The sequence below is a fragment of the Echinops telfairi genome, unplaced genomic scaffold, assembly GCF_000313985.2.
Source record: "Echinops telfairi isolate 266 unplaced genomic scaffold, ASM31398v2 ScPeMD7_7;HRSCAF=31, whole genome shotgun sequence".
NCBI lineage: Eukaryota > Metazoa > Chordata > Mammalia > Afrosoricida > Tenrecidae > Echinops > Echinops telfairi.
This window is the reverse complement of record NW_022103904.1, coordinates 20260437-20273056: the sequence shown is the minus strand read 5'-3', so window position 1 is coordinate 20273056 and position 12620 is coordinate 20260437. Positions and strand designations below refer to the sequence as shown.

The 12620-nt window shown below is 45.1% G+C and overlaps 1 protein-coding gene and 1 pseudogene across 4 annotated transcripts in view; one reads left to right on the top strand and one right to left on the bottom strand.

Annotated features, from left to right (window-relative positions):
* The first annotated feature begins 529 nt into the window (after window positions 1-529).
* OGDH (oxoglutarate dehydrogenase) overlaps window positions 530-12620 on the top strand; it is an 85715-nt gene continuing 73624 nt past the window's right edge. For 3 of the 4 annotated variants that reach the window (XM_004708065.3, XM_004708066.3, XM_030884487.2), the window contains exons 1-2: window positions 530-593; window positions 10416-10662. In XM_004708065.3, coding sequence (XP_004708122.1) covers window positions 10441-10662 — 222 coding nt within the window. In that variant the 5' untranslated portion in view covers window positions 530-593; window positions 10416-10440. Of the gene's footprint in view, window positions 594-686; window positions 751-10415; window positions 10663-12620 lie in introns of those variants that run through there. The other variant, XM_045286273.1, reaches the window with a different exon arrangement.
* On the bottom strand, window positions 4790-5159 carry LOC101642057 (annotated as a pseudogene).

Sequence of the window (12620 nt, the reverse complement as noted above, 5' to 3'; positions counted from 1 at the left end):
GTACTGCGGACAGTATAGACACTACAGAAGGTTGTATAGTCATAAATCATGCCCTATGACATAGCCCGTATTCACCACGTGAATAACATTATCCAACAAAGCAAAAAAAAAACAACAACCAAAAACGTACCACTATGCTCTTTTATAAATTTAAACCAATAACCCAAACCCTTTTTTGTTTACCCTAAAATAACAACTCCATAACAAGTATAGATCCCGCCCGTTGCATACATCCTGTGACCTGGGACTTAAATCCAGCAATTTCTCTGAATATAGACCCAGAAGTCAAAGAGGAAGGTCCGTAGCTCATTAGCTCACCCACAAGGGGCCCCTGGTGCTCCAGGACCTCTGTGAGGTCCCCGCCCCTCTCTAACCCTAGGCATAGTGACGTTTCCGGGGAGCCAAGGGGGCGGGCCCCAATCTGGGCTCCCGGGCCAGGGTTTAAGAGGGCGGCGTCGGCAGCGGGAGCGCGCGGCTACGCGGGGGTGGGGCTACGCGCTGACGAAACACGCAGGAGCCGGCGGGCGGGGCGGAGACTCGGCGCTGCTGGAGCGGGGTGCGGGCCCTCATTCCGGGCGGAGCCCGAGTCGGAGGTAGGTGGTTACGGCTTCCCGAGGCATGGCCTGGGCCCGGCGACGCGGGTAGCACGGAGTTTGCTGGCCAGTGGGGCGGGGGCCGAGGAAATGGCGCGAGGCCCCCGCGTCCTCGCCGCCACTGCGGTGACAGGGAGTGGAGTGGGATGAAGCGGAGGTGGGTGCAGAAGGCGGGAGTGGGTTCTGGGGTAGGCGGGTGGAGGGCTGCGGGGGGGCGGGGGGGTCTGGAAGACAGCAGCTGCAGCCAATAAGAGGGCGAGCTTTGTTTGGCGCGTGGCGATTGGTGGATGCGATGCACGCGCGAGACACCGGATTAGCTGCCAGCCGGCTGGGGGCGGGTTCGCCGAGGACGGGCGGATGTGAGGGCATCTACCCCTGTCTCTTAACGGGGTGACCCACAAGGTCAAGGGGAGCGCGTCACGTGGGAAGGGTCGCGCCTGGTGGGCTGACTGACCCTTCTCTCGGACTCTGCGCCGGCCGGTGTCTCGGAGGTGGTCTGGCACCCTCGGGGTCTCCTTGGACGCTGCGGAGATCTCGGAATCCCCTCGGGAGGGTCGAACACTGGTCCTGGGTGCCCAACTTTGCCCTGGGCGGCGGCCCTTCGCTTCCTTCCCGCGGAGGGCGCGGGCCTGCGTGGCCGCCCAGGGCGTGGTGCTGCCGGACGCAGGCCATCAGTCGGCGGTCACTCGCCACCCGCGCGCTGGGACTACACTAGCGCTGGTCGCCAGAAGCCGCAGCCCTGCCTCTCCGTTTGGTCCTCCGGCCCCTTAGTTTTCCAGAGTAGAGAAGTGGAGGCTGCGCGCCTCCCTGGAGTCCCCGTGTTTGCAAGTCTGACCCTCTCTTGTCCTCAGTTCTGCCTTCTCCTTAGCTCTTCAGGTAGGCATGGTTTCTCCGTGCTCCTTGCCCTAGGGGCTTGTAAGCGTGACACGCCCCCTCCCCCCCAAAGTGACCCATTTGAAGCACTCCTTCAAAAGGGAGACTTTTTCATAAAATCGGTGCCACTTTGCGGTGCCCGACCCTCATTTTTTGTCAGACAATATTAGATCGCTACATCTTTTGTGCTATAAATTCTTGGCTGCCCTTGCTGCAGCTTCACTTTGTAGTGACCTTGGATAAGCAGATTCACCTCTGTAGGATTGTGCCTCGACTGTTCACCTTTTTCCTAGAAGGTGGTTTTGTTTTGTCTTGTTTGATGGTAGTGTAGTGTAGCATATCACTATAACATTCCGTTTTGTTTTTCCAAACCATTTTATTACGTCATCCAGTCATACCATACCATAGTTCAGTCATACCAAGCAGTATAGTACAACCACTACTAATGTCAAGTTCAAAACATTTTCTTCTTGAACTCCTTGATAGCAGCTCCTCCCTATCCACCTCTCCCTCCAAGTTTTAGAAAACATTCTTGTCAAAATGAAGATCAATTCTTACAAAATTTTTTTCATGTAATTTTTCCCTCTTCGAAAAAGTACTAGACATACTTGTAAGTTATTACAAACTCCCTCCAGTTACTGTGCAGTCATTTCTGACTCAGTGAAGACCCCACTTCCAGAGTAGTTTTCAGTGGCCGTAATCTTACTGAAAAAGCCCTGGTTATGCATTGGTTAAAGCTCTAGGTTGCTAATTGAACTGCTGTGGTGGAAAAGGATGTAGCATTCTTGCTTCCATAAGGATTTACAGCTGTGAAAACTAATGCGGTTCTCTGCTTGTAGAGTTATATGGGTCAGAATAAACTAGAGGATAGTAGGTTTGTAACCTTATACCATGTAGATAATTAGGTCTGTTTTTTTTCTGCAGCTGGGTGTATTCAAAACTCATCTTTTGGTTCCTAATGGAGCTCAAACTGTTAGCCCACATAGCCTAGGGAAAATTAAGTTATTAATTACATACTGAGATGCAATAGGAAAGTTGTAGGAATACAGACAGGATATTCATGACATTTATAAGCAAACAGTTACTGACCCCATGTATTCCCCACTCTCTTTAAGCCTTTTCCCAGAGCAGAGAGGACAGATGATTCTAGAGCAGCAGTTCTCAACCTGTGGGTCATGACCCCTTTGCGGGTTGAACAACCTTTCATAGGGGTCACCCAATTTACAACAGTAGCAAAATTACAGTTGTGGAATAGCAATGAAAATAATTTTGTGCTTGGGGGTCACTACAACATGAGGAACTGTATTAAAGGGTGGCAGGATTAGGAAGGTTGAGAACCACTGTTCTAGAGCAAAGGTTCCCAAACTTATTTTGCCTACTGCCCCCTTTTCAAACAAACAAAAATAAGTAAGTAAAAATAAGTTACTGTTTCCCCTTCCCCCGCTTGCCAGCAATTACATTATGTTCTGTAGCCCGACATCCAGGATAAAGTGTGGTGATGGTGGTGATAGATGCCATTGAGTCACTTCCGACTCATACAATAGAACAAAACACTGCCCGATCCTGCACCATCCTCACAGGGCTCTGGTTCCGTCAGCCAGTTGTACTGTGGTGGCTGGTGTATTGCTGGGATGCTGGAAGCTATGTCACTGGCATTTCAAACTACCAGCAGGGTCACTGAAAGTGAACAAGTTTCAGCAGTGCTTCCAGACTAAGAGCAGACTACAAAGGAGGAGTAATAATTGCTGCCCACATCTAAGGAATTAGCCGCTGAAAACCTTATGAGAATGTTCCAAGGAGGCTTGGTGTAGTGGTTACTAGTTGGGCTGCTAACTGCAAGGTCAGCAGTTCGAAACCTCCAGGTGCTCCGAGGGAGAAAGATGAGGCTTTCTACTTCCTTAAAGCGTCTACAGCCTCTGAAACCTACTGGAGTAGTTCTACTCTGCCCTATTGGGTCCACATGAGTCAGAATTGCCTTGAAGGCAGTGAGTTTGGGTTGAATAATTCCAGTGCCCCACAGGGGGCAGTATTACTCACTCTGGGAAACACCCCAGATAAAAGATAATAACTGCGGTGGACGTTTCTTTTATTTTTTGAGAGAACTTTCTACATTTTAATTTCTTTAAGGGAGAAAACAACCCAAAAATGGTCTTATTGATATGACTCATGCCAGACATCAACTTATTTAAAGTTTACAATTTAGTAGTTAGTACTATATTCAGAATTAAGGTCCATCTTAATTTACTTTTAAAGACTAAGACTTAAAGACACTAATTCCTATTGGTTTTGTTTAAATTTAAGTGCACAGCTTTTAAACTACCAGCTGTTCACCGTGCTTATTATAGGTATATTGTACAGAGCGCTCTCTGGAGATGTGGATAAGCATTAGGTTTTTAACTGTAGAGTTGCTAATCGAAAGCCCAGAATCTATTTGAAGAGTGTCCACATGGGTTAACCCTCCATAGAATTCCTTCTAATCATTAACCAGGGATGTGCACATTTTTGCCCTTCAGCAGATCATTCCCATCCCTCTGGCCAGCCTTGGGAGGTTCATTCTTCCTTAGGGGCTTGCCTGGGTGAGTTCTTGGTGGAGATCACAATGTGGGGATCCAACGAGTCGTGAGCTGTGCCTTTACTGCCCCGGTCAGAAAGAAGGCCCTGGACCAATCTTGTCAGCTTTTCCGCCTAACATCATGTACTTGTCCCTGTCACAGTCCTGCTCCCACTTCTGTAGTCATGCTTGTAACTGACGTTCTGGTCTGCTGTCAGTCATGTTCTTGTAACGGTTTTCTTTGCTCCCTGATGTCCACCTCACGTTTGAATCTCTGTAAATCCTTCTGGTTCATGTGCTTTTGTCATATATGTGTGTGTGTGTGTGTGTGTGTGTTTACATGCAAAATAGTTTTTATTTTGGATTGAACAAAATTTAAACTCCAAACAAGCACTGCCCATAAGATCCACGGGCATTCTTTTGCAATTAGTGTTGCTGCAGCTAAGTCTGAGTGATCTTAATATTTGTCAGTACGTTTGGACCTTAGAATAATGATGAAGAACAAATGATCCCAGTGAGTTAATACTTGACAGACTTCTGACATCTGAAAACACCTGATAATAAAGCCCCTCTTATGAAAGCACCAGTATCGCTTTCTTTAGACAATTTATTTGTTCGTGTTCTCCACATGAACTTGAGTTCTGTGAGGTTCAAATCAAAGGAAGAGACTCGGTAAAATAAATCGTCACCAGTGAGTAGAAGCTGAAATCCATTCAGACGTTTTCATCAAACACCTGCCACCCCCGCCCCTTCCAGCGACGTTTTTCAGAGTCTACCAGGCTAAGCCTCGCGCTGGTTTCATCGCTTTGGCTGCATTTTTCCCCTTCGTTTTTTCTCACTTTCCCTTTAACTTTTTTCTGTGCTTTGGGTTCATCCATACCGGGTACTGTCCGTGCTGATGTAGAAGGCTTTTTATTCCTCTTAATATTAGTCTCCATTTTCATGTCATGGTCACCTCACACTGCCTTTTCTCTTGGCAATGTCTGCACCACAACAGTTGCTGTCTCTTGAACATCTTTTATTAAAGCATCCGCATCTACTTTGAGAATGCTTTTAAATCTGTTGAGCTTCTTTGGGGCATTCTTTTTTCTCTTTTCAGTGCGCATTTTCCTTTTCCACTTACTCTGTAAGCTTTTAGCCATGTGTGGTAGTTAAATAATCTGCCTGGGAGTTGTTGACAGATTGAAGAAATAAAAGGAACTCTTTGGCTTTTTGAAGTTTGAACTCTAGTGGTTTTTGTCAGAAGCTGGAAAGAACCGGGAACCATGAAGACAACTCATCTCTAGGACTGAACATTAAGAGGACGCTTTGGCACCCTGAAATACTTGCTAGGTGACCACCTGAATCCACTTGTTGAGTGGAAGTGGGAGAAATGCAGCAATAAAAAGATAGGTTGAGTCTGGCCACTGACACCTGTGGACCTGGTTCACAGGGACTAGAGAAGATGAGAGCAGGTTGACTGGTCTGAAGTTCATGATCTAGCCCAAGGGGCGGGGGGCTAGTGTTGAGAATTTGTGATGGTTCCATGGTCTTAGGCAAGGCGACCAATGGACACTCTGGTGAGGCTAAGAGAGGAAGCCCACATTGAGTTGACCAGAACCCAACCAGATGAAGAGAAGATTTTTGAGCCTGTGAACTGGTGCATACACATGAGTGTCTATGAATTTGTTTCTCTAGTCTACCTGGACTAACACACCTTGTTTTTACCTGGGCAGTGTTCTGATCTCATGTGCAGCAAGTAGATCCTGTCCTGTATTTTTTTGGTCCTGGTTTAGATTTAACAAATATTCTCCTTGGATTATATTTGATATTTGGGGTCTGCTTTGTATCCTACAATAGAACCAGAAGGTTGGAGGTTTGAACCCAACCAGTAACTGGGGGAGAAAGACCTGGTGATCTGTGCCTATAAAAATTAAGGGGGAAAAAACCCACCACTCCAAATCACTGCTATCGAGTCATTGCCGACTCAGTGACCTCATAGGACAGGGTAGAACTGCTCCTGTGAGTTTCTGAGACTAAGTGTTTACAGGAGTAGAAAGCCTTATCTTTCTCCTGAGGAGAGCGGCTGGTGGTTTCAAACTGCTGAGGCTGTGGTTAGCAGCCTAGCACGTAACTTCTATGCCACCAGGGCTCCTATAAAAATGACAGCTTATGGGGCAAGTTTATTTTGTCATACGGAGTTGTGATGAGTCGAAATCAACTCATTGGCAGCTGACAACGATAATAGTGTTGCACTTAACAAATCCATTTTTACATAGTGTTCTTGAGTGTGTGCCTTTGGACCGCTTTATTTAGTGGTTGTCTTGGTATTACGTTATGTAAACAGATCTTATCACACACAGTCCACTGGTGTCATCTCACCAGTTTGACAGAAGTATCAAAAACTTACCTCCCTTTGCTTCTTTTCCTTTCCCACATTTAAAACGGTCTTAACTACGCTCTCAACATTTATTTAGAGCTATGTCAGTGTCAGAATTTCTGCTCTGTCAAACAGTTCAGAAGATTCAGAGTAGAAGGGAAGAGTTTTCTGCCCTATGTCTTCTCTTCCTGTGCTTTCCTTCCTGATGATTCAAGATTTCCCTTTCGTCATTTCCTTTCTGTTTAGATGGCTTCCTTGAGCCATTCTTTCGCCAGGTTTGCTGGTAACAAGTTCTCTTCGTTGTCCTCAGTCTGACAGTGTTCGGTTTCCGCTTCATTTCTGAAGGTTATTTCTGCTAGATTGAGGATTCTGATTTAGTCATTTTCGTCCTATTTTTGAAAACTTGTGCCACTTCCTCTTGGCTTTCATGGTTTCTGATGAGGAAAGTGCTGTCATGTGTTCAGGTTCTTGAATCTCTGAACTTACTCCTTCTGGCAAATTGGGAAAACATTTCAGCCATTCTTTTTCTTTTAAACTTTTTGTGATTCCTGGGAAAGTTTACAGAGCAAATTGGTTTTTCATTCAGCCATTCATACCTATTTTGTTTCATGTCATCAATTGCAGTCCCCATAGTGTAACTACACTCATCTTCCTTCCTTCTTGTTCCCATTTCCATTCCTCTTTCTGTCTCTGGGGAGCCCTATAGTATAGTGGTTATGTGGGCTGCTAACCGCAAGGTCAGCAGTTCAAAACCACCAACTGCTACTCAGGAGAAAGATGGGGCTTTCTATTCCAGTATAGAGTTACAGTCTTGAAAATCACTGAGGGAAGTTCCACCCTCCTATAAGGTCGCCATGAGTCTGAATTGACTCAAAGGCAGTGAGTTTTTGAGTCTTTTCTATCTCTACCTGCTTTCTGAGCTTTTGCCTATGAAAGTGCCCGCGTGATCGCAAATAGTTGGTTGGTTGTTTTTTTTTAAAATCATTTTATTAGGGACTCATACAACTCTTATCACAGTCCATACACACATCAATTGTGTAAAGCGCATTTGTACATTCATTGCCCTCATCATTCTCAAAACATTTGCTCTCTAGTTGGTTGTTTTAAGAAGTGCTTACCTCCCTGGTGTTACTGTATATGCCCATTGTTTGATTTGAAGGAGCCCTGGTGGCGTGGTTACGCCCTGGGCTGCTAACCACAAAGCCAGGCGTTCCAAACCACCTGCGTGAGCTTTTCTACTCCTATAAAGAGCTACACAGTCTTAAAACCTACAGGGGCAGTTCTGCCCTGCCCCATAAGATCACCATGATTCAGAATTGACTCGATGGCAGTGAGCCTTTGGTTTTTATTGTTTGACTGAAGCTGAGCTGTCGTGAGTTCAGTTCCAGGCCTCAAGGGTGACTAAGCGCCATACTCTTGGGTGTTTCGACAGTCTCTGCCCAACCAGTGGGCCTGATATTTTTAATGATTTTGAGTACGATGCATTTTTGTCTCTATCCATCTTCAGATGTCTGTAGTGGTAACTGGCACCATCTACGTTCATAGGCTTGTGAAGGCTGAGGTTCACATCGTCCTTTGGAACAGTAGTTTCTGTGTGTCTTCGATTTTCTTCTCTTTGCTTAGGACAGGGGATGGCTACTTTTAAGACTTCAGTTACTACTCAGCAAAGTAGATGTTGTCTTTGTGGACTCTGTTGTGCCTGCTGACCTTGATGTCTGTCCTCTGAGGCTGTGGACTCTTAACAGGGTTTGATTATACCTAAGAAGTGAGCATAACTGCCGACCAGCCATTATGTCACTGAGTGCTTTTCAGCCCGTCTCTCTCTCCCATCTTTCTGTTACACTGATGGCAGGCACACTAGTTTTATTAGACGTTTGGGTTGTAGTTCCAGGTTCCTCTTCCCTATTAAAGCCTCAGATATATCTGGAGAAACCAACCACCTCAAGACACCAGGAGATAGGTAATTTCTGGTGTTTGACCTTCAAGTTCATTCGGTTTCTTTTGCCCCACCATCCTGCCATTTAGCCTAGTCAGTGAAGGTCTCCAGCCCCACCCCCCAGTTCTAAAATTCCTATTTGTTTCTCTGTGCCTTCTATTTCTTTGCTGAGACTTTTATTTTTGATTCATTTCAAGCATGTTCATAATTGTGCCTGGGAACACTGATGTTGGCTGCTTCAGAAGTATTTTTCAGATAATTCTAGTGTATTATCTTGGTCTCGATGTCTGTAGGTTGTCCTTTGTTTACATTGAAAAGCTGGTACTTGATATGGCAAGTAATCTTATATTGCAAGATTGAGACTCTGGACTTATGTAAGTCTTATTTTATAATAGGCTTACTCAGACCTTCACTAGTCAGGAAAGGAGCTGCCGCTGGGTTACCACCAGTTGGCAGTAGATGTCAAGTCTGACTTGACCCCACCTGGCTTCCTTGAGGAGCCCTGGTGATGCAGTGGTAACAAGGTTGGCTGCTAACTGCAAGCTCAGCAGTTTGAAACCACCAGCCCCAGCCAGTCCAAGGAACAAAGAAGAGCTTTTCTACTCCCGGAAAGAGTACAGTCCCAGGAAACGTAACAGGGACCGTTCTGTCTTGTCCTTTAGGGCCGCTGTGAGCCAGCATCCACTTTGTATGGCAGTGAGTTTGTTTTTGTTTTTCGCTTCCTTGATATGTGCTGGGAGGTGCTTGGTGATTATAAGTTTTCAGCTCCCCTTTTGGCTGTCTCTGATAACACCTTGCCTGGGAGGGACATGGAGACGTCGGTACTGCTACGTGGGGAGGCTTAGAAGCCTAGGGCGCCCCATGTAGTAGTCTCCAAGACACTGAGATGAGGGAAAACAGGTGGGTGAGACTGACTCAGTACCTCTTGGCAAATGAAAGTCCCTTCTCCCTACTCTCTATCACCTTGGTGGATTGAGCATCTCCTATAGCCTGATGGGTAGTTGGGGCCACAGTTTTGTTGTTATTGTCTTTGGTGGCAGTAGTACATTTGTTGTCTAAAAGTTGTCTTGCTAGGCTTTCTGTGTGCTGGCTCTTGGATTAGAGAGCTGGCCCCTCGGAAGTCCCTTTCGTGTGTGTGTGTGTGTGTGTGTGTGTGTGTGTGTGTGTGTGTCTCCATGTGTGTCTGTCTCCATGTATGTGTCCCTCCCTCCCTTGGAGCACACTTCCCCTTCCATTCCATCCCATACTTCTGTAACCCTGTCTTTTCTCCCCTGGCTCTTCCATTTATGCTACCTGCCCATCTCCTTTCCTTCACGTCCAAGTCCATGACCCCAAGGCCCCACTCAGAACTAGGGTTTCTCCAGCTTTTCTTGGCTGCTGTGCTTCCCCCAACCTGAAAGGAGTAAGCACTTCACGATCATTTGTGTCCCTCTCCAAGCACTCAGTGCTTTCTCTCTAATACTGTTTGTATGTTTTCTCCTCTGCTCAAAGTGAGATTATTTGGGGGCAAGTGAAATGCTTCCCAGTGTTTCTACCTTCCAGAATACCGTGAGTACAGCAAGGGTGCAGCAGTGTGTGGGTAGATTAAAAACTGTCTTCCTCATTTTGAAATTAATCTTAATTCTTGTTGACTTTTAGAATGGTTTTACAAAATGTATAAAAAATTAACTTGGAGAACTTCATACATTGCTCATTGTAAGTTACTGTATATACTCGTGTATAAGCCGACCCAAATATCAGCCGAGTCACCTAATTTTACCACAAAACTTCTTAAAAATGTGCTTTAAAAAAGCTCAGCTTATACACAAGTATATACGGTATATCTTATCCCTCGAGTTAAAATTTAAACTATCAGGTGCAGACCATAACTTGCCCTGTGTGTTCATCTTCCTTTGGATCTAGTACAGTATAACTACTACAATAGCTCTTGGTTTCGATTTGACTTACTACTTTGTTGTGCTCTTTGTAATGTGAATCATCGATAGAAATAGCATGCTGGTGCAAATACATTAATAGAGCTGAGCTTTCTCCTAAAGAATCAGTTCTGGGAAATCTTTTCAAGTTGCCTTCTCCTAAATTTCTCTTCTCTTATTTTTTACACAGGCACTTGTGATAGGCTTCGGACAAAATGTTTCATTTAAGGACTTGTGCTGCTAAGTTGAGGCCATTGACAGTTTCCCAGACTGTTAAGACATTTTCACAAAACAGACCAGCAACAGCTAGGACATTTCAACAGATCCGATGCTACACTGCACCTGTTGCTGCCGAGCCCTTCTTGAGTGGGACTAGTTCGAACTATGTGGAGGAAATGTACTACGCTTGGTTGGAAAACCCCAAAAGTGTACATAAGGTAAGGCTTGCCAGGCCCTGGGTCCTCATGTTTGCCGTCTTGCTCTGGATGCTTCTTGGCAGCTGAGGTAAGTATGGGAAGTCCGACTGCCAAGTGCCTGCACATCATCCACTGAAGCCCAGCTGTCAGGACCAGCCTCACCAAAACAACATTCTCTGGAGGTGCTGCCCTGGCTTGCTTGATGTCCACCAAGCTCACGGCGTTTGGTCCCTGGGCTAGACAGCATCTTCATCTTCTGAAGGACCGAAGCAACACTTGTTCAAGTTCCGGGATCTCACTCAGGCCTGCTTTAGGATACAGTCTCTGATAAGAAGAAAGCTCTTGGAAAAGGATGGATCTCTGACACTCTTAATGTCCCAGCAGTCCAAACAAGACAGTTTTGTATCTTAAATCGTCTCATGTGATTTCTGTATAAGTGATGTTTTAGATAACCTATGTTCATGCTACTTTCTCCTATATTTTGCAAGCAAATGCCTTGCAGGTTTATATTTAAATTCTTAATTTCTTGTAAGGACTCTTCCCTTTAGGGATCCCTTCTAATGTTTGCTTAATATGAGCGATCATTCCATTTTTTCCACCATTTTTTTTGAAGCCCCCTTGTCTAATAACAGGATTTCTTCATGGGATCTTGGGCTGATGAGTATGTCCTGATTTTCAGGTCAGCCTCTATCCAAAAGTAGGCAGGCAGTATGTTGTGGAAGGAGGGCAGATTTCAGCTCCTTGCCCCCTGGGCTAAAGGGCTGATGGGAGAGTTACGAGAGACACTTGTGCCTTCAAAACCTATTTGGTTTTGTCTAAGGTGCCCAGCCTCTGGCATGGAGGACAGGCTTCACAAATGTCAACTTTTTTTTCCTTAACTAATTTTTGTGTTTTCATTGAAGGTTTAGATACTACTTTTAGAGTTTTATTTGTCAATTTCTACGTAACTTGATTAATGACATTGATTACATTCTTCACAATGTGTGATTATTATTTCTGATCTGGTTTAATACCCTTTAATCTAGTTTCCCTGCCTTTTATATCCTCTTTTTTTAAAAATCCTTTGGGGTCATAGATAATTTAAAATAAAAAACGTTATGGTAGATTGGATGAAAGCTCATCACATCAGTTTTCCATGCAACAGTTCATATACATCGTTTCATGCCATTGATTGCATTTCTCACAGTGTAATTTATCCCACTTCCTCCCTGTGCTGCCTGTGTCCATTCCTCCTCCTCACCCCTTCTTTCCTTCTGAACTTTGTCCTTGGCAAATCTTTTCTCCCGTTCTGTCGAGGAGCTTCTAATTTGATCCTTTTCAGGGAAGTTAGTAGTGATGGCTGGGCACCATCTCATTCTTTTGGTCTCAAGGTTGTGGAGACTGATGTTTGTGTGGTCCGTTAGTCCACGGAACTAATTGCACACATATTTTGATTTTCATCACTCTTCTTGCCTCTCAATGGAGCGAGACTAATAGTTGCACATTCGATGGTTGCTTGTGAGCTTTTAAGATGTTAGTCACGACTCACCCGGAGAACATTGCAAACTGTGTTATACCAAGTACCTTGGTATGCCCCCCCAAGGCTATGTCCGGATCCCCCATTGACTTGTGCCTTCAAAACCTATTTGGTTATGTCTAAGATATTTTCATAACTTTATCCCCTGTGTGTTCGTGTGTGTGTGTTTGTGTGTAGCAAAAGTAAAAACACAATCCTGTCAAATCTATATATACTCATGGGTATACTCCCACTATCCCTCTCGCACCTGTTCAGCCTGCACTTCTGTTTAAGCATCTACCTTTCGATGACCGTTATTGCTGGATTACATATGTGCCAGTTTTTGCTTCTGTTGCCTTTGGCTCTTACAAATCTCCCAATGTCTTCCCCTGTCTCTGTGATTTTGGCCAGTCTTCTTTCCCTCTTTTACTGTACATTGTCTAGTTTGAGCCCATGACATCCCTTTCTACCCTTGCTCATGATG